Raw genomic sequence first — 22,259 nt, forward strand, 5'->3', positions numbered from 1 at the left:
CCAGCCTCCCATCCATTGACTCTGTCTATACTTCCCGCTGCCTCGGCAAAGCAGCCAACATAATCAAGGGCCCCATGCACCTTGGACATTCTCTCTTCCACCTTTTTCCTTCCGGAAGAGTCTGAGATCACGTACCAACTAACTTAAGAACAGTTTCTTCCCTTCTGCTGTCAGACTTTTGAATGCACCTACCTTGCATTAAGTTAATCTTTCTCTATACCCGAGCTATGACTGTAACACTACATTCTGCACTCTCTCCTTTCCTTCTCTATAAACGGTATGCTTTGGAAAGTGTGCAAGAAACAATACTTTTCACTGTATGCTAATACATGTGACAATAATAAATCAAGGATTTCCAGTCCTAATTACTGTCCATGCTGGGACATTAGGGTTGGGAGGTCACAGGCAAGGTAGGTCCTGTTCCAAAAGACAAATATTGTATTCACGAAGTAAAGAGGGACCATGAGCAAACATTGCAGGTTTGGCCGTAATGTGCAACATGCACACACACACACGTACACACAGTGTAATGGAGGAGGAAATTAATTTTGAAATGAAGAGAAGAATTTAAGAAACATTTCCACCTTGCGTTTAATCACGTAGAAAGGAATGAGAAGGAAGGAATTTATATTTCTGCTGTTCCTTTAGTGGTTATTGTGCAAGGACAGAATATTAGAAGCAATTGCTGCCCAGGAGAGTTGATACTGGCCAGCAGTGTATCTTTCTGATGGAATACAGTTGAAAACATGGACTTGTGTTGACATACACGCAAAATATTCCAGATGCTCGAGATCTGAAACAAAAACAGAAAATACTGGGGAAACTCAACAGGTCTGGCAGCGTCCATGGAGAGAGAAACAGTTAATGTTTCCGGGCTGTCAGACTCTTCTTTGGAACTTGCTCTTACACTTTTGAAGGACTGTGGCTTTATATAAACAAACTATTAATAAAAGATCCAAGAAAGGCAAAAACACTGATTCTTGTATGCACCACTACATGGAATTATACAATTTATCAACAAAATAGGCTAAAATTTACAGGACATCTATCAATGGGACAAGAGAAGTGAACGTGAGCACTCTGAAGAACGTAAACTCTGTGGTTGGAATTGCTCACATCGGCAGCTCGGACTCTCATTGTGTTATAAGATTCTATGTTCTATCAAAAAAAAGAACAGGTCTGTTGGAGGCACATCCAATTCCTAAAAATTCTCAGTTTAAGGGGGCACCAGGCAGGGATCAACTGAAGACCTGAATTCTAAACATATGGCTCACATTGACATGGGTTTTAGTGTCTGACTTGCCGAACTCCTAAACTCAGGAACACTGTCAGAGGGAGGCAGATATCGAGTACCTTTGTGGGACAGGGTGGGGAAGAAATTTCCCTAATTTATGTTCTGCCTCAAACCAGATGCCAAAAACCTGAAATACTGTTGTCTCCTATTACTGAGGCCAGGGGTGGAAATGCAATTCTTTAATTCGAAAGCTGCTATCAAATAACTAACTTAATTTCTAAAACTAGAAACAGCAAGGTAGGGCTCAAGTCTGCTGCTGGTTTTGGAACTTTCACTGCACCCAAAGAACTCTTTACCCAACCACTCCAGAAACAGCATGGGAGCCCATCCAAAATATTGTATTGTGATTGACCTGACTCCAGAACTCCAAACGGAGCTAGTTCTGCTCTGCTCCACCTCTATGGGCAGTACGGTGGTACAGTGATTAGCACTGCTGCTTCACAGTGCCAGGGACTTGGGTTCAATTCACTGCCCGTTCAGAGTCTGCACATTCTCCCCGTGTCTGTGTGGGTTCCCTCAGAGTGACATAAGACAGAATTAGGCCACTTGGCCTATTGAGTCTGCACTGCCATTCAATCATGGCTGATATTTTTCTTGTCCCTATCCTACTGCCTTTCCCCATAAACCCTGATCCCCTTATCAATCAAGAACCTATCTCTGTCTTAAAGACACTCAATGACCTGGACTTCACAGCCTTCTGCAGCAGAGTTCCACAGATTCACCATTCTCTGGTTGAAGAAATTCCTCCTCATCTGTTTTAAAGGATCATCCCTTTAGCCTGAGGTTGTGCCCCCTGGTTCTAGTGGAAACAGTCTCTCCACATCCACTCTATCCAGGCCTTGCAGTATTCTATAAGTTTCAATAAAATCCTCCCCTCATCCTTCTAAACTCCAACGTGTACAGACCCAGAGTCTTCAACTGTTCCTCATACGACAAGCTCTTCATTCCAGGGATCATTCTTGTGAAACTTTTCTAGTTCTTTTCCAAGGCCTCAGATATGGGGCCCAAAACTGCTCACAATACTCCAAATGAGGTCTGACTGGGGCCTCGAACAGCCTCAGAAATACATCCCTGGTCTTGTATTCTTGCTCTCTCGACATCAATGTTAACATTGCATTTGGCTTTCTAACTGCCAACTGAACTTGCACGTTAACTTTAAGAGAATGTTGAACAAGGACTCCCAAGTCCCTTTGAACTTCTGACTTCCTAAGCATTTCCTCATTTAGAGGATAGTCTATGCCTCCATTCTTCCTTCCAAAGTGCACAACCTCACACTTTTCCACTTGGCTTCCATCTGTCACTTCTTTGCCCATTCTCCTAACCTGTCCAAGTCATTATGCAGCCCCCACCCCTGCTTCCTCAATACTACCTGTCCCTCTACATATCTCTGTATCATCTGCAAATTTGGCAATAGTGCGTTCAGTTCTTTCAATGCTCCAGTTTCCTTCCTGTCTGAATGAGTCAGTGCTGGTTAGGTGCATTGGCCATGCTAAATTCTCCTTCAGTGTACCCAAACAGGCACCGGAGTGTGGCAACCAGGGCATATTCACAGTAACTTCATTGCAGTGTTATGTAAGCATTTTCGTGACACTAATAAATAAACTTAAACTTAGCAACTTCAAGACCTCACCAAGAGTTCCAAAGCCTTAGTGTTCCTCATCAACCACTCTGAACACTACAGGGTCCTGATCACATCATGCAACAGTTTGACAGACATGGATTAACTCCCATAAACTTCCCTTCTTAATTGGAGCCCATGGTGCTGAGAGTTTTGGCTCTCTTCTCAAAGCCTGTTTTCTCAATCCAAGAAATGCGCGCAATATGACGGAACTGTGTCTTTTTTTGTTTGGGATTAGTATTGGTAAGTGTGTTACCATTAACAGCAAGTACTTCCAGAAAAGATTACAGTTTCTGATAAAAGCAAATTTATGAAGATGCTGGAATCTAAAACAAAAACAGAAAATGCTGGAAAATCTCAGCAGGTCTGACAGCATCTGTGGAGAGAGAACAGAGCCAATGTTGAGTCTGGATGACTCTTTGTCAGAGCCCAGTTCCTGATATTTGTTACCACACATTCTGATGGGCAAGACAACAGTTAGCCCCTTCTAATCATTATCTAACTTTGAAGACAGGTGGCAGGTATTGAAAACCATATTGAAATGAGTCTTGGTTGTGAAGTAAATGATTGTTCAAGAAAAGAGTGCATGTAACAACAGTGATTACATTCCAGTCAATGTGGCACCATGCGATATTGGTGGAAAAGAACTTGCCTTTTGAGTGCTTCAGATAATTAATAAATGCAATAGCCACAAAACAGATCTAGCCTCATCCAGGATTTTGGTCAAGATAATAGCATTTCCTGAAAGAGCTATCTTTTGTGCACTTACCTCAATTTCTGTGGTGTCTGCATGATTTTCAATTACCTGCACACACTGCCTCTTCATCAACGGTTCCTCAGAAACCACAGTCTCTTCAGCAATATCAGTTGCTGGAACAGTCAAAACTAGAACACACAGGAAAAGAGTTAGATGGAACATTCTCAGAAATATTAACACCTTATATTTTAAATAGGTGTACGTTAGAATTCAGCTGAATTAAATACTTTATACGCTAAAGTACAATGTGCAAAGTTCTCAAAAAAATGAAAACAAAAACAGTAAAATTTATTTATTTGTGATGTCAGGAAGAGTAGGCAGACATTGTAGAGTACACTCTATAATTCAGAGTGTAATAATGAATGTGCCACATCTGCTCAATTACCTGAGAACGTTCAGCTTTGTAGTATTTACCATTAATGAACAACTAAAGAAAGAATACTGGGAAATGCTAAATAAACACAATTAGCTTTTATTTACACCAGTACTTTATCAATTAATTGCATCTTACCTTGTTGTCCATCTTGCATAGTGACAATGATTGGTTGATTCACGCCATCACTGGTTGCCCGCAGGTTGCTCAGTTGAATATCATCAGTTACTATGGTGATCACTTGCTGACCTCCACTGCTGACAACTTGTTGAATAGCACTGTCCACTGAGTCTGCTGTTACTACTTCTTCTGTGGCAACTGCTGAAGTAAAGTTAACATTTCTCTTTTAATCCTGAATTTTGGAAATTGATGTTTTTCATCTCAAACCTCAGGGCACAGTAAGCAATAACCAAAACCTAGCCATTATTTTGATCAAGTTAAAAGATTTTCCCCTGATTCCAAAGAATGGCCGATAACCTGCTAAGTCTCAGTCAATCCTGCCTCTAAAGCATTCATTTGGAAGTATAGGAGAGAAAGGCTGATTGACTGAAATTCCACCAGTATGACAAGAATGTTAACTTCACATGCAAGATAATAAAAAAAATTAAGCGTCAATGAATCAACAGGCCCAGCCAAGCCTTCAACAGGTAGGTGAATAAGGTTGCCATCATTTTGCAGATTTAAGATGAACTGAAAGCAGTAGCTTTACATTAACAGATGTAATTCACACTCTGACTATTACAGGTGTTCTTTCTATTAAGAGTTAATGTTTTAGCACATTGGCACACCAAACTCGGGGAAATCTTGTTCAGATGAGGAACATATTTTAATCGATGGTGAAACAGTACTTCAATACACCTTAGCATCACAGTACAATAGAATGGACAGCAGTGGTTCAAGAAGGCAACTCTGTCATTACCACTTTCGAGGGAAATTAGGGATGGGCAATAAATGCTGGTCTAGTCAGTGGTGCCCACATCCCACGAATGGATTTAAAAAAACCAAGAAATGGATTTGACCCCATAATCTTCCCAAACTACTGACGAAAGCACCAAGTATTGCGCTGCGTTGGGCAAGCAGATCTCACCTCCGTATCTGTCTTTCAAAATATTTCACCCTATAGCTGAGAGGCGAGTTGAAATAAACAAAGACCAATCACTATATAAAGATGTTACCCAACACAGTCACAAAAAGTATGAAAATGTTAAATATAAGAAATAGACAACAATTTCATGCAAACAATCTTCTCTTTGATGAGTATACTGCTGGTTTGCAACTCACCCAGAAAACTGGGTACTGCAAGGATAGTTCTGATGTCATTTACCAAAATGAATATGTTAGACATATCAAAAGTTCACCTGAATTTTCTCCAGTAACTAGCTGAACTGAATAGTCTATCTATTGAAGTTTCCTATAGACATAAATGCAGATATCAATCACTATGCTTGTAAAATGAACAAGAGTTAATCAAACACTTATTTGTAAAGATTGTAATATGTAAAGGTAAACAATGGATTCATTCTAAGCATTTAAGTACACTTGCTATTCAGACAGGTCATTATCTGCTTTTCCACTCATGCTGAGATTAGATGCCCTTTCTAATCGTAAAGCTATAAAGATTGATGTCAGGTGGAGGGTATTCATTCGTGGGAAATTAGTTCAACCCATACTTTACAAAATTCGTCATCCTTTTGTTTTTTTAAAATCAGTTATTCTCTAGTATATGAGCTTCCAGAAATTTTAGTCCATCAGAAAGTAATTTTATTTATAATGATGTGTTTTCCCAGAAATAGCACTAATTCTGCTAATCAAAAACACAGGGAAATCAGTTAGCTCAGCAGCTGGTTCGTGATGCAGAGCGACACCAACAGCGAGGTTTCAATTTTATTTATAATGATGTGTTTTCCCAGAAATAGCACTAATTCTGCTAATCAAAAACACAGGGGAATCAGTTAGCTCAGCAGCTGGTTCGTGATGCAGAGCGACACCAACAGCGAGGTTTCAATTTTATTCATGAAAGCCTCACTTTATCAACCTTGCCCCTCACCCGAGCTGAGGTGACCCTCATGTTAAATCACCATCCATCAGCTCTCTCTCTCTCTCTGTCATAAAGCAGGAGTCATGATGTGGGTATGCCGGCGTTGGACTGGCGTAAACAGAGTGAAAAGTCTGACAACACCAGGTTTTAGTCCAACCTATTTATTTGATAATATACTCACAAGCTTTCGGGGTTAGCCCCTTCGTCAGGTGATTGGAGAGTTCTGGCCTCAGACAGAGCATATAAAGCACAGACAGTTTAGAGATTACTGATTAGATTCGCATTCTAATCAGTAATCTCTAAACTGTCTGTGCTTTATATGCTCTGTCTGAGGCCAGAACTCTCCATTCACCTGACGAAGGGGCTAACCCCGAAAGCTTGTGAGTATATTATCAAATAAATAGGTTGGAATAAAACCTGGTGTTGTCAGACTTTTCACTCTATAAAGCAGGAGAGCAGCCTATGGTCACCTGGGACTTTGGTGATCATAAAAACAAACAGTTGGAACTTCAAAGAATTTCTAGGCTGAAAAATGCAAAGTAGTTATAATCAAATTCCCCCAAAGCTACAATGTGCAAATTTTAACAAATTCTGATTCAAATCCTTGGTCACAAGTTTCCAATCTCCACCATTCTTGCCAGACAGAATGGAGAATTTGCTGCTTAGCCAAATCTTCATTCAAAGCAGCAAAATCAGAGATTCCCAACCATGGGCAAGTCAGAGAATCCTGGCCCCTAGCTCTGCTTTTGTTCCATACCGCTGCCAGACCGCTGAGAATTTCCAGCATTTTTGCCTTTATTATAATAAAAGTGCTACAACTGGCCTCAACATCCTTTTCGATGGTAAGGAACGGTTTGCTCAGATGTGAATCTCCTGTGGAAAAACAGCCTGTAAACATTCCCAGTTTTAGCAGGCCGGCAAGTAACTGCTTAGAGCAGAGGTTCTAAAACTGGGGTCCACAGAATCTTTTAGGTCAGCAGGACCCTCCTGGAAGGGGAGGTCTGCAGGAGCTTCCTGGGGAGGGGGGTGGTGGTCCGCAGGAGCTTCCTGAGGAGTGGGAGGGGAGGGGGGTTCTACAGGGGAAGGAGGGGGGGGTCCACTGGAGCCTCCCAGGGGTGGTCAGCCTCCCAGGGGTGGTCAGAGTGAAGTCAGGCTGAAAAGAGGCTTGTCTGATCAGAGGCTGGCCTCTGAAGGAGCCACCTAGTCAGCTTCCAAGTGGTCAGTGGACTGCAGGGAAGAGGGCCTCAGAAAGGAACTCAGAGTGCACGTGTGCTGGAATGCTGTTGAGTTGGTGGGGGGGGGGGGGGGGGAGGCTCACAACGTGGGGTGGAGTGCTGAGGAGGAACACACGTGTTTGTGTGCAAGAGAGGGGAGTGATATACACATGCATGCGTCCAAGGGAGAGACATGTCTGTGTGAAAGATGGGGATGTGCATGTGCATGCACGTGAGAGATTGGAGTGAGGGGGAGACAGCCATGGAGAGAGAGAGGGAGACATGCATGAGAAATGGAGACGCGTATGAGTGAAAGAAAGAGATGTGTGCGCGCGAGAGTGGGAGAGGTGTGTGTGTCGGATATAAGTATCAGCTTTCCAACATCGCTCCTTCCATTAAAATGACAAAACATAAGACTTAAATATTTTTTAATGAGAACTTTTTAGTTTACCCATTTCTAAAGTGGATACTACTTCCAGCAGTTAATGTTAAGAGACCATGGGAGGATAGCTTAGGCAGGATAATGAGAGGGACCCTGTAGTTGGTATTTCTGGCAGTGTGCCCCTTCCTAATACATGCATAGATATAGCTGGAAAAGACTGGTTGAAATTTGATTTGTGTTTGCACCTATTGTGCAGCAAAAAGATGCATCAACATTATGACCAATGCTTGGGGTTCGCTGATGCACTTGGGAGGTCAGCAAAGGTTCTGCAGCTGGAAAGGTTTGGAAAACTGGTTTTGAGGAAACATACCTCTTATTAAACCAATACATTCAGAAGGAAAAAGAAAAAAGTGGCAGGATGAGCAACTGCAATATACTAAGAACCACAATCTGAAGTTGAAAATTACACAAAAGAATTCCCGTATAAGGCTGTTGTAGCCATAACTTTGCATCTTACTCCAATAACACTTCACTGTCCTGCAATACCTCTGGATCAAAACCTTGGAACTCCCTCCCTAACAGCAGGGTGTACCTACACCACGTGGACTGCAGCAGTTAAAGAAGGCAGCTGAACAGCATCTTAGGAGCAATAAATGCTGGCCTTGCCAGTGATGCTCAAATCCATAAACTGAATGTTAAAATCTGAATGTTTTCTGTATTTTAGGGATTCTATGGTTCATCATATATTCAGGCATAGGAACTGTTGGCAAGTCAATTACCTGTTTGGATCTCACTTTATCCTTCAATTAAGCTCTGCCTCAGCTGTGCACCATAACTTCTAACAGATTAATATGGCAGGAGAGGTAGTGGCATAGTGATATTGTCGCTGGACTAGTAATTCAGAGAACCAGGATAATGCTCTGGGGACCCCGGTTCAAATCCCAACAGATGGCGAAATTTGAATTCAATAAAAATCTGATATTAAAAGTCTAACGGTGATCACAGAACCATTGTCGATTGTCATAAAAACCCATCTGGTTTACTAATATCCCCAAGGAAAGAAAATCTGCTGTCCTTACCTAGTCTGGCCTACATATGACTCTAGACCCAGAGCAATATGGTCGACTCTTAACTGCCCAGCCAGTAATGCCCGTGATTAAATTTTTACAAATAGCGACACAGTGGTTAGCACTATCACCTCTCAGTGCCAGTCTGGTTTCAATTCCAGCCTTGGATGACTGTCTGGAGTTTGCATGATCTGCCCATGTCTGCATGGGTTTCCTCAGGGCACTATGGTCTCCTCTTACAGTCCAAAGATGTGCAGGTTAGGTGGATTGGCCATGCTAAATTGCCTCTTCATGTCTCAAGAACTGTATATTAGGGGGAATTAGCAGGGCGAATACCTGGGATTACGGGGATAGGGCGTGGGCAAGATGTTTTGTCGGACATTTAGTACAGATTCAATGAGCTGAATGGCCTCCTTCTGCACAACAGGAATTGTATGTATTAAACAGATTCTTTATTTTTCAGAATTATTTAACAAACACAGTTGAGGAAAAGGTTATATTAAGTCTATGGCCCTGCCAGTCACACGAAATTTTATTCCATCTCATTTGATACCTCCATCCCAACTCTGATTCAAAATGGTAAAGAGGAGAAACTTCTCTCCATTAAGATGCATTTTGTGTACAACACTGAAGGTTACATTCGTATTAGTCTAGGCAGTTTTTAAACAAATATCAGACAAGCAAAGCTGCTTTGAAAGAATCTCATTATGGACATGGGCTGGGTGCAGATGAGGCACATGTGTTTATAACTTTCAGATCACTCCCACTTATTTCTTAAGCTCATTATATTTACTCTCAAAGTGGGGTCCATTCAGTTCTGAAACAGCGGGCACACAGTTGTCCTCATCATTCCAAACTCTGGCATTCGCAAACGAAAAGCAAGCCCTTCTGTAACTCCTCACTGTGTAAAAACCAAGGGATGGGTTAGGTCATCTTCGATATGTTAAGACTACATGAACTAGCTTACATCATTAAGACTAATATTTAAATGAACTTATTTTCTAAAGCTATTTAGGGCAGTTTCTTCTGGTTAAGCACCAGCACAAAACAATGCCACAATACTGCTGTATTCTCATATCTTTTCAAAATACAACACTCTGAGACTGTCAAATCTATTAAGTGGCATGTGTTCAATGAAAATTATTTAATAGAAATATATGGAAGAAAATTATTATAATAGAAATTGTTATACTGAATATAGCAATTAAATAACCAAATCAAAGGGGAGAGATCAAGAAGCAGAAGACACGAGTCTAAACTCTTGACATTAATATTTCCTCAGATATAGCTTAAAAGATTATTCTTTTGTTATGTAAATATGTGCAGAGGAATTAAATCTGGGGAGCTGAGACAGATTCTTAATTAGACAAATTTTGAGACTGCTATCACAAAATATTTGGTCATTTATGTAGTAATTAGACTGATAAGAAACCGGTCTGAGTTCTATACATGATATCAGTAGTACAAATATTATTGATTATTATATATTCTACACATATATGAATAAAACATCTTAACATTAGTTAATTCTAAATTCAGAAGTGCCTTTTTGCAGCATTAAATGTTTCAATAAAATCAATCAAATTGATAGATTTGACAGAGAAAGGCTGTTCCCTTTGGCGAATGGGTCAATAGCCAAGGGTCATAAATTTAAAATTCAGAGGGAAGATAGGAGAAGCAACATTTTCAGAGTTGTCAGGACCTGGAAAGCTCTATCGGAAAAAGCTGGTGGAAATGGATTCCAGAAACAGCTTTAAAATGGGAGCTGGATAGGGCAAGAACCTTACAGTTTTACGACAAAAAGCAGGAATGTGACTCTAACAATGACTTCTCACTCAGAATTAGCACAGGCAAGATGGGCCAAATGTTTCATTATCAGTTTCTCTAATTCTATGAAATTACAAAAATCGAAAAGCTTTGCATGAACAAAGTTCCACATTACTGGCTCCGAGACAGAAACTTAGCCACTATAGCTCTACAATGAGAATAGATTCCATCCAAAAAGCTTTTCATTACTTTCCACAAAGGGGTAGAATTATTTTATTTTAAATTGCTCATCATCATTGCAAGGTAATATCTGTCTACAAGAGGCTCTTGTTAAACCAGTCTCATACTGTCTGTTCTCAGGGATTGAACATTGAGACATAGAGACTGTTGATTCCCTCAGTAAACTATGATTACAGTATGGAAGTGTGGTTATGGACATGTTGGAAGCTGCATTTACTCTGTCGCTGTGAAATGTAGCATGAATTGTTGTCATTCATTAATAAAGGCAAATAACCCCACCATACTTTCACACATTTCTACTGATGGCAACAACATTTCAACAAGGCAGCCCTTACCACCACCTGAGGGAGAGGACAATCTTAAGTTGCAATTCTGGAACGTAGACATTTTTGCCGAGTTAGGGAGGAAATGCTCCCATTGATCAGTTCAAATGGAATAAAGCTCTGCTGGGATTTGAGCACAGGACCTCCTGTTTATTGAACAGGCACTTTAACCAACCAAGCCACAAAGCCTAAGGGTTGATGTTCTTGTCTGGTTTCGAACCAAGGATCTTTCGTGCATCAAGCAAACATGATAACCAGCACACTAAAGCAAAAAGTAAAGTTTATTTATTACAAGTAACGCTTACACTAACACTGTAATGAAGTTACTATGAAATTTCCCCTAAACACCAGACAGGAAGGGGCAATAAATGACAACCTTACCAGCAATGCCCAGACTGTAAGATTTATTTGATTTATATTCAATCAATTATTCATTCATTGAACCAGTAAACCTGCCAAAGTATCTGTTAAAAGAAAGAGGCAGTTCCGGCTTTAGTTCAAAGAAAATGATGGGGGGCATGGATAGGAAGAAACATTTCCCTTTAGAAGAGGGGCCAATAATCAGGAGGGATAGATTTAAGATAAGGGGCAGGAGATTGAGAGAGGATTTGAGGAAAAGGCTTTTCACCCAGAGTAGTGGAATCTGAAACTTTGCCTGTAAGGGTAGTACAGGCGGAACCCTCAACATTTAGGAAGCATTTAGATGAGCATTTGAAATGCTATAGCATACAAGGCAATTGACCAAGCACTGGAAATACAATTAGATAGGGAGGATGTAAGGCACTTTTGCCATCAATAGAGGTTCAATAATTTGGGACATAGATTTAAGATAAGAGATTGGGGGAGTTGAGGAAAATGTTTTTCACCCCAAGGATGGTGGACCATTCACAGTGGAGTCTGGAACTCACTACCTGAAAAAGGGTGGTTGAGCAAGAACCTCTCGTAACATTTAAGAAGTATTTAGATATTCACTTGCACTGCTGTACATTTCAGGGCTATGGGCCAGGCACTGGAAAATGCGATTTGTGTATTATAGAATCATACAATGCAGAAGAGGCCCTTTGGCCCATCGAGTCTGCACCAACACACTAGGAACACCTGAACTCCCACCTAATCTAATTTACCAGCACTTGGTCCAGAGCCCTGAATGTTATCTTGTGCCTAGTGCTCATCCAGGTATTTTTTTTTTAAAAAGGATGAAGCAACCCGCCTCCATCACCTTCCCAGGCAGCGCATTCGAGACTGTCACTACCATCTGGTAAAAAAGGTGTTTCCTCACATCCCCCCCCGCCCCCTCAGTAACATGATGGATTGAATGGCCTCCTTCTGTGCTGTAAACATCTCTGAACCTATGAATTTTGAAATACAGTGGGTACTGTGTGGGTCACGCGTGTGCGCGCATGGGTGGGGGCACGCGCGTGGCAGTCTGTGTGGTTGTGGTGGGGAGTGGGGTGCGGTGAGTGCTGCAAAGGAACTTCCTTAATGAAACATACAGCATTAAAGGGAATGTGATTGTCCAGATTACTAGATGAATGGAGTTTAAAAACAGCGAAGTTATGTTGCAGCTGTATAAAGTGCTGGTGAGGCCATGCCTGGAGTACTGTATACAGTTTGATCTCCTTACTTGAGAAAGGATATACTGGCACTGGAGGGGGTGCAGAGGAAATTCACTAGGTCGATTCCAAAGTTGAGAGGGTTGGCTTATGAGGAGAGACTGAGTACACAGAGGCTATGTTCATTCGAATTCAGAAGAATGAGGGGAGATCTTATAGAAACATAAGATTATGAAGGGAATAGATAAAATAGAAGCAAGGATGTTGTTTCCACTGGAAGGTGAAACTAGAATTTAGCCTCAAAATAAGGGGAAACAGATTTAGGACTGAGTTGAAGAGGAACTTCTTCAAAGGGTCGTGAATCTGGAATTCCCTTCCAGTTGAGGCTACCTCACTGAATGTTTTTAAGGCAAGGATAGATAAACTTTTGAACAGTAAAGGAATTAAGGATTATGGTGAGCAGGCAGGTAAGTGGCGCCGAGTCCCCGAAAAGATCAGCCACGATCTTACTGAACGGCGGAACAGGCTCGAAGGGCCAGGGCCAGATAATTCTTATATTCTTATTAGATCAGAAGTTGGCTACAAGGTAAGTAAATAATGGTTCATTGAATTAAACACCGTTGCTCTCCTCAATATTTAATAGTATGGAATGCAACATAAACATTTGCATACAACATAAAACAGGGAGCACAATTTGGCTCTTAATGTTCAAGTATTTTTGTAAAGACTTAAACTTCCCCAAACGCAGAAGTGTGTACACAATAGCTAGGAAGCAGAGTACTCACACCCATTGTTAGTGGTCCAATAGGATTTTTTTAAACTTGTGTCTACTGCTTCTGACAATTAATAGTCATGCAACCTTAAATTTCAACCACTGTAAATGTAAAGGAAAAAGCAACAGGAATCTGACTGGGTTTCCTTTAAACAAATGGGCATGTCCAGGGTTGGAAAATACACAGCAATGACAAAAAGTCTTTAGGTCCTGAAACACCTCAACATTGTCAATAAATTATCCGACTACAAACTACCTTCTCTTTCCAAAACAGGAATCAATTGCATGAGAAATTATGAACATTGTGTTTCCCATACAATATGCCACAGGAGTTCATTTTGTTAAATCTGATCAGTGAGGATCCATTAGTAGCTACAATGGAGTGTTTAAGGAGCATTATGCGAATGTTCTTTAGGTTCAAAGACTGGTTATGTGATACAGACTTGATCACGAATAAACAAACCACTTGTTAAGTGTGAAATTAGCTATTTTGTACTAGCAGTCTCCGATTTACAATAACCATCAGGTCCTGCTGATACCAAAGTGCTTCCTGTTTATTTTCCTATCTGCATATTAACATCCCCAAAATCAGAAAGCAGTGCCAGTAATTTCACACTCAGTTCAGAATCTTGGCCATACAATCAGAACAAACCATTGAACGGAAGACAGATGCTTCCCTCTAATGGTCAAATAGCTCATACAGATGGCACTAACACACACCTGGCAATTCTTACTTGTCATAATAGTGCAGCACTTGAAGTCATTGAAAAATGTTTAAGAACTTAAATCTTACACAGGACAAGACAAAACAATATTTAAATTATTTGCATGTTATTTAATTGGAAGTAATTCTTATTTCCAAATTTCAAAGGGAAGTATGTTCAGCATATGTTGAACTCTCTTTTGGCAAAGCTTAGCTAATATTGAATTTATCACCAAGACTACAGTCTAAAATAACTTCACTATTAATCTGCAGCAACTGCTTCATATCAAATTTCACAGGTGTCAAGAAACAGTGATGAATAACTAAATTTGATATTCTATTTCTAGTTTCCTTTTGAAATTAGGTAGCTTAATTCTCTGTTAGTTAACAAAAAACACAACAGACTAGCACATTTTGACAACAGGGATGATTTCAATAAGCTCCCTGTAAAAATGAGGCAAAGCTAAACAAATGTATTGCCAGACCTCAACATTGGCAGAACTGTAACAAGAATAGAAATGGGAATTGAGAGACAAATTGACTTAATTCGGATTCAGAATTTCACTATCCCAATGGCAGGCTGAAACGCGGAGATTAAAACAACAAAGCATTTATGGCAGTCAGACCTCAATTTGTCCCACAGTGGGTTCATACTCATTCTGTTAAAACTTTTTGTAATTACACCCAACTGTAATAATCTTTGAGGCCAGTCTTCCATCACCCTTTATTTACAATGTGCTCAAAGTGCCACTCAGCAGCTAAAGTACAGGTCAGTCCCAAACTTTTTTGACTACCAGCCTGAGTGAAGCCAGCTGGTTTTAAACCTCCTTTTGCTCCTTCCTAATTAGGCAAGCCTCCACTCGCCTAAAAGGGGAGATCTGTAGATGATCCCCTGTGGCCATCATAACATCCCTCCCCCTCAAGTCTGTTTCTTCCCCAAAACCCCCACGAGAGGAGTGCCTTTTCTGCCACTCAGCACTTGGCTTGGGGTCAACTGGAGGCAGGATCAGATCAGGCAGCGAGAAACAGATTGGAACTTTCGTTTCCGAAGGGAGCGCTGTAAAGCCACTGACACTGGCTCTTCGAGGTCTTGCTTCAGTTAGGCACAATCGGCTGCTTCCATCACAGAATCCATGTCCTCATCACCCAAAGGGGCAGACATAAGGTTGACTTCTAGTTAGGACTCGACATTAGCAGTGGTTGCCCCCATGGCTGATAATGAGGCCTGCACTGGCATGGGCTCCCTACTCCTGAAATGGCCCAGATGCTTCATGGTAGTTTTGCCCTGCACTTGGGCGTTAGAAGACACGGGCCCCATTAAGTCTTTGATTCTCTTGGCATGACTCACTGTCTGACTGAGTTGGCAACATCTGCATCAAAATAGGAACTATGTACGGTGGCCCTAGCTAGCATTTTCATTTTTGGAAGCCCAAGGTGGCCATGGTGTAATTCTGTAAGTATTGGCCATCACCCTGGGTGAGGGACAATAATGCAGAAACCCTAGAGGATGATACCATTGAGCTTGCCCTTCTTCATCAAGTAGTGTTTCACTTCATCTGAGGATTGTCTTCTGAATCCTCCATGCAATATTATGATTTAATTTAGATAGGGTTGGGTCCTTTTGCATCAGGGCCTCGATTTGTCTTGCAGACAGAAGCAAGTTGCACAAAAAATTGAGGGCCATGTAAGTCACTTTGCAATTGAATTAATGACTGGTTTTGCTGTGTAATAGACAGTTTCTGTTCTAGATAGCACATCACTCTTAAATATACATTACCGTTCAGTTGGGCAAAACCTCCAGTCTTTAAGCATTGCATCAGCCCATACATGAACTATAGATTAGCAATGTTAGTTTCTCCTTTCCCTATGGATCATTATTGAGTTTGGTTTGATGAGCAGTGACTACTCTCTCTGTCCTTGCCGAGGTGGCTATTCTCAATGGGTGACCTGATGGTAAGCCAGTGGGGCAGAGCGGGATGACATCCAAATCCTCCCTAAATGTCCACTTTGCCCAGGGATAATAAACTGGAATAGGAAGCTGGGCTAATTTGTATCGCGCTAACCCAAGGATACAAAGGTGAACTGTTGCCCTTATTGTCAACAATTGAGCTAACCCCTCTTTCTCAATGTGGGAATACCTTCAGTTAGTGTCTGAGAGGGTCCTAGGTGCATATGGAATAGATTTCTCTGTTCCATCTCTCCAGTGATGTGCCAGAACCATCCCAACCCCACAAGAGGGGCATTGCATGTCAAAACAAAGTCGTTTTTGGGGTCAAAATGGGCCAATAAATTTGAGGACAAAAGTTTCTATTTAACACCGTTTGAAGCCTGCAGTGATGCCCCTGCCCCACCAGACCAACTTCGACGGTTCCATTGTAAGGTATGCAAGGGGGACGGTAAAGAAGCTAAACTCAGGATAAACCCCTTGCTGCTTTCCTATTGGTGAGCCTCCACTCTCCTAATAGGGAAGGTTGTATTCTATGAGGCCCATGGGGAGATCTATTGACAATCCCCATAGCCATCAGAACATCTACCTTCAACATTAAGTCATGCATTGTACCTTGCATTCCTCGTTGAGCTTGGAAAAATAAGAGGAGCTGAAACTAAGACCTCCATTAATCCCAATGCCACACCTAAGTATTTTCGAGCAGAAGTAGTCAGAACTGGCATGCCTGGAAAAGCTGGCCATCATAATCCTGTACAGTTTGCAGAGAGGACCAAATTGTTGTTCCTGTCCTTGAGTTTGATTGGTTGGTCTGACTTTGTGAAGACTATAAGCTTTCTATCAACAGGGTTTGTAAACTTAATAGATACCCCATGCCCTGGATTGACGATCCGTACATCAGGTTAACTGGGGGCCAAGCATTTTCAAATTTGGACATGAGCCACGCTCATCTCCAACTTGAATTAGACGAGCCTTCCTGAAAGCACGTGACAATTAACACGTACAAAGGCCGATATGAGTACACCTGCCTGCCCTTTAGGCTCCATGTACCAATTTTCAACGTGTACTCATAATCTAAGGATTACCTCAGGTAGGAGTGTACCTAGGCTTGGTCACAGGAACTTTAGAACACAAATACTTCGCAAACCTAAAGAGGTCTTACAGCGATTTTTGGAAGTTTGGGTACACCAGAGAAAGGGAAAAACGTGTCTTCCAAGCAAATGCCATGTGTTTTAGACGGAAGGCGCAGAGAGATGTTGGGAACCAGTGCAAATGTCAGATGGAGTGATGGAGTGTAGCTGATTCGAACATAAACCTGATGACCATGCTCTCTGTATCTCTAAAAATATATGCAGTAGCCAGCATGGAGATCAAAGTGGAAGGAACCCAGCGTGTGTGGTGGATTTTTGGTTGTGGACAATGCAATAAGTTGAAATTCTTACTGCTCATCAATTATGTGGGTGCCATCCAGGACAGATGTCTTCTCGTTTCACTGTCTGCCTTCTCCACATAGTTCAAATGCTAGAACGTCTATGGGTCTCATAAACCCAAAAATCCTACAACACTGGGAATAGGAGGAGAGGATACGTCAAAGGAGAGCTCTTGCCAGTCAAGGGCGGCGATACCAGCAACAGACAGTACCAGGGGAGGCTAGTCAGGATGCAGTCATCCAACAAAGGCATCATAAATGATATGCACTGGCGCATCAACAGATCCTCAAGATGGGAACTAATTACCTGCAGCTCTTTGAGAGGCATTAATTAGGGTAAGATATTTAATTGAGCAGTTGCCAGAGAAACTATGGACTCTCACCTGATGCACTCAATAATTTCTGTGTCCAGTGAACACATTTTTATCTTCTTGATGAACCATTAAAGACTAATGTTGCTGCTTCTATAAATCACAGTCACTAATACAGTTAACTCAACCCAATGCGGACAAGAGCATGCACATAGATGTCTGTCTATTTAATGATATGCTATTGACCCACCGTTTCTACTGGTGATCAACAGAATAAATGGTGAGGACCAATTTCCAATCCTAATGCAAGTGTCATGATAAATGGCACCAAACCATAACACTGGCTATTTTAGAATCATTAGCAATGTCTATTCTTGGACAAAAAGATGTAAATGGGGGTAAAACTCATTGCTTATTCAAACATTTAACCTGCTCACAGCCAATGTTATGACGCCAATGCAGAACATTGATAAGTTTCCATCTTTCACTGCAAATATGAGTGTCACCCGGGATGAATAATATAAATAGGCAAGAGTGGTGAGAATGCATTGTCCTCCCAAGACAAACTAAGAACACTGCAGAAGGTTACAAACGAGATACTCAACACTCTTACTATTTACAGATTTTCATTTCTAACACCATTCTAATACTGCAGTAATAATAGTGCTCTCTGAAAGGCTTAGCAAAATGAACATCCGCCATTTTCCTAACCTGGTGCTTCAGTTGTATGCGTCAATGGTGCTGATGCCTCTGCCAAAGCAGCTAATGTAGCCAACACCGATGTAGAGGAATTCCCAAATTGTACTGTAGAAATACCTGAAGATTCTATAAGTTAAAGGAAATCAAACATTACATGCCATTCCTCAGATAACGGGTTAATGAAGAGCTACACTTAGACACTCTTTAAAAAGCACTGAAGCAGAAACTTTAGAATGCTAAACTTGGCATTTGAATTTTATTCCAAGTACTTTTAAAATGTAAATAATCATGAACAACTGCAATTTCTTAAATTTGATCAATTTGGTAATCACCGTTATGCTTTTGGATGGATTGTTTTAACTGATTGAAATCAAATGGGTTCTGGTATAATACGTTTTGATATTATTAGTAGTTTTGTTGAGCTGATGGGAAAGCATGGTGTTGTTAGGAAACAGTACACACTAATTTCAGGCATCCAGTGTCTGCATCAAACAATTCTGGGTCAGATAGGAGGCAGTTGGCTACAGAGTAAGTCTCTCTCTCTTTACTGCCAAGACATGTATTATTGTTATATAGTTTAAAAATAAGTCATGCAAGACATGAGGATGAGGCGGAGGCTGGTGGGCAAGAGGGAAATCACATGGCTGCAGACCATCAATGACACCTCAGGGAAATGTTTCCAGCAAGATAAATTAGCAGAGTACAAATGACCACAATGAGGGGAAGTTAGCAAATTCACAATGAGCAAGCTCAGAACTCATTGCAAGTCTCTACAAGAACTCAACTGTCATCATTGGGCTGTGTTTTTGACTTGGTGCCCATTTCACACAGATGGGCAACCATCCAAAACATCTGCCAGTCAAAACGGTATGCACCTTGAACAGTGTGAGAAATTCCCAAACCCAATTATCGCCCTACTGATCATTCCACTCCTGCCAGGGGACTGGCAAAAATTGAGGTTTACTCTATCCTCATTAACAGGCTAGTTACAAGGCCATTAAACCCTTTTCTGTCCAAAGTCTAAATAACAGAACTTCTTAAAACCTTAACACTTAAAGATAACAAAAAGATACAACCTCAAAAGGAAATTAAATCTGGGTATTTTCCCACCTATCAGCACAGCTCAGTTGATAGGTTCCTGCCTCTGAGTTGGAAGACTACGGATTCAAATTTGAGTATTAAGCCTTCAACACAATGACAGAAATGCCATCTTTTAGACAAGTGTAAACTCAGGCCTCTTCTGCCAACCAGGTGATTCCATGGGACTATCTGAATGGCAACAGGGAGTTGGTTTGGTGTCCTGGGCAATTTTCATCTTTCAAATACCACCAGATGTTTTAAGTATTCATTCATTGGCTGTGTGTGAGATTTGGATGTGCACAAATTGACTGTCAGATTAACTGACAGCAATGATTGCTCTAAGTAATCCATTGGCTACAATGCAATTGGGATGGTCTGAGGATGCGATAAGGCACTTTATAAATTTTACAAATGAGAACTGTTAGTAGGAGTACTGTTCCTCATTGATCACAAGCTAAAAATGATTTGACTTTACTGGAAAATTTCAGATATGACGACTGATATCCATGTACTGTTTACAGGATAACTAGTTCCTAGGATTGTTTTAAATCATAGCTCAGTAAAGTTCACTCACTGACAGAGTCTAAGCCATTAATTCAAGCATAGCAATAAAATCACAAAATGGTATAGCATGGAAGAGGCCATTGAGTCTATGATGGCTCTCCATAAGGACATTCCAGGTAATGACTCCCCACTTGCAACTATTTCCTCCTCAGATAATGATCTAAGTCCCTTTTGAAAGCCATGATTGAATCTACCTCCACAACACACACAGGCAGTGTATTCCAGATCTTTAACCATTCAATGCCTAATATTTTCCTTATGTTGCTGTTGCTTCTTTTGTTAAAGTGCCCTTGGGTTCTTGATCCTTCCACTAATAGTTACAGTTTCCCCTGAAATACTTCAGATTTTTTGCAGGGAAAACAGGAAATACAGGGTTTTCACCAAATTGAAATATCAACATAATTGTAAAATGGGCAACATACCTGATGTCTTTGTTGTACCAGTGGAAACTAGGCCTGTTAGATTGACCACTCCTCCAGGTCCAATGATAAATTGTGGTGCAGCACCATGTACAGTGATTGAATCAGAGCTGTCGGTGTTTGTATTGATCTGGTTCTGCATTGCCCTCTGTGGTGTAACAAGACAAAAGGGTTATTGAATAATGCAACAGAGAATGTCCATCTTAATTAGAAGAAATGCTTTGCCCCTTATATTTCTACCAAGATAAGAAATAAATTGATTGTTACTAACCTAGCTGACTTCATTTACCTTTGATTAGAGGAAGAGGCAGACAGATAAGTTGGTGACCTTATCCATTATATTTCTCTTGGTTAAGGAGGCCGTCAACAGGTTCAGACAGCTCACAGTCAAGGTTTTGCCTGCCTCTCTTACACACTGGCATCCAAACCCAGGTGTCCTTCAAGAAAAAGCATATAGTGTCCACTGATACGCACGCAGTGTCCACTGGTATGCACAGTGCCTTCCCTGTCAGTACCAGGAGGGCTGGGATGTATTATCAACAATGGGAATGCTAAATAAAATTCACCCAACACATGATTTTTCTCTGACAAACGGGAAGGGTTAGTCGTAAGATTCTATCAATGCCATTCCAGAACTGAATTTTACAAGGTGCATGGCAGTGGTTTAAGGATCAAAGTAATGCAGATTTACTCTCCCCATTTGTTGGGCTACATCCATCTTTGCTTAGTGAAAAAGATCTCCTTTAGCCTGTTTGACCAATTAGATTATGGCTGATCTCCATCTCCATCTTAGCTCTATGTCTCTTGATACACTTTCTTAATAAAAATTCTCAATTTTGAAATGTTCAATGACCCACAGTTTCATCCGATTTTTTGAATACATATCTCGAACGCTTCTCCCCCAATTCTTTTTATATATTCAAATCTGAATTAGACAATTTTATCAACAAACAAGTCAAGCGTTATGGGAACAGACAGGAAAGTGGTGTGAAGGCCACATCCGACCAGCCATGGGTCCACTTATTGGCACAGCATGTTGGAGGGGCCAAATGATGTACTCCTGTTTCTATTTCTTAGTCACTTGTTCAAAGACCAACAGGCTGAGGCTCCATTCCCTGGAAAAGGGAGCACCTTTTGCTGATGGAGGGGTTTGACAGAGTAGATGGACAAGATATTTCCATTCAAGAGAAAAACAAGATGTGGCGTTGGACTGAAGTGGGCACAGTAAGAACTTTCACAACAGCAGGTTAAAGTCCAACAGGTTTATTTGGAATCAAGAATGTAAAAACATAAGAATTAGGAGCAGGAGTAGGCCATCCGGCCCCTCGAGCCTGCTCCGCCATTCAATAAAATCATGGCTGATCTTATCATGGACTCAGCTCCAATTACCCGCACGCTCTCCATAACCCTTAATTCCTTTACTGTTCGAAAATTTATCTATCCTTGCCTTAAAAACATTCAACGAGGTAGCCTCAGCTGCTTCACTGGGCAGGGAATTCCACAGATTCACAACCCTTTGAGTGAAGAAGTTCCTCCTCAACTCAGTTCTAAATCTGCTCCCCTTTATTTTGAGGCTATGCCCCCTAGTTCTAGTTTCACCCGCCAGTGGAAACAACTTTCCTGCTTCTACCTTATATATTCCCTTCATATTATTTTACGTTTCTATAAGATCTCCCCTCATTCTTCTGAATTCCAATGAGTATAGCCCTAG

At 41.1% G+C, this 22,259-nt stretch overlaps 1 protein-coding gene across 8 annotated transcripts in view; it reads right to left on the reverse strand.

Annotated features, from left to right (window-relative positions):
- gabpb1 (GA binding protein transcription factor subunit beta 1) overlaps positions 1-22,259 on the reverse strand; it is an 83,800-nt gene that overhangs the window by 34,962 nt on the left and 26,579 nt on the right. For 2 of the 8 annotated variants that reach the window (XM_080214265.1, XM_080214262.1), the window contains 5 exons: positions 20,552-20,696; positions 18,498-18,611; positions 9,537-9,644; positions 4,181-4,363; positions 3,682-3,797 (listed from right to left, as the gene is read on the reverse strand). In XM_080214265.1, the coding sequence (XP_080070391.1) occupies positions 3,682-3,797; positions 4,181-4,363; positions 9,537-9,644; positions 18,498-18,611; positions 20,552-20,696 (666 nt within the window). The remainder of the gene's footprint in view (positions 1-3,681; positions 3,798-4,180; positions 4,364-9,536; positions 9,645-18,497; positions 18,612-20,551; positions 20,697-22,259) is intronic. The other 6 variants (XM_080214269.1, XM_080214267.1, XM_080214268.1 and 3 more) reach the window with 4 other exon arrangements.

The sequence above is a fragment of the Carcharhinus amblyrhynchos genome, chromosome 28 (assembly GCF_965287045.1).
Source record: "Carcharhinus amblyrhynchos chromosome 28, sCarAmb.v2.hapA, whole genome shotgun sequence".
NCBI classification, from domain to species: domain Eukaryota; kingdom Metazoa; phylum Chordata; class Chondrichthyes; order Carcharhiniformes; family Carcharhinidae; genus Carcharhinus; species Carcharhinus amblyrhynchos.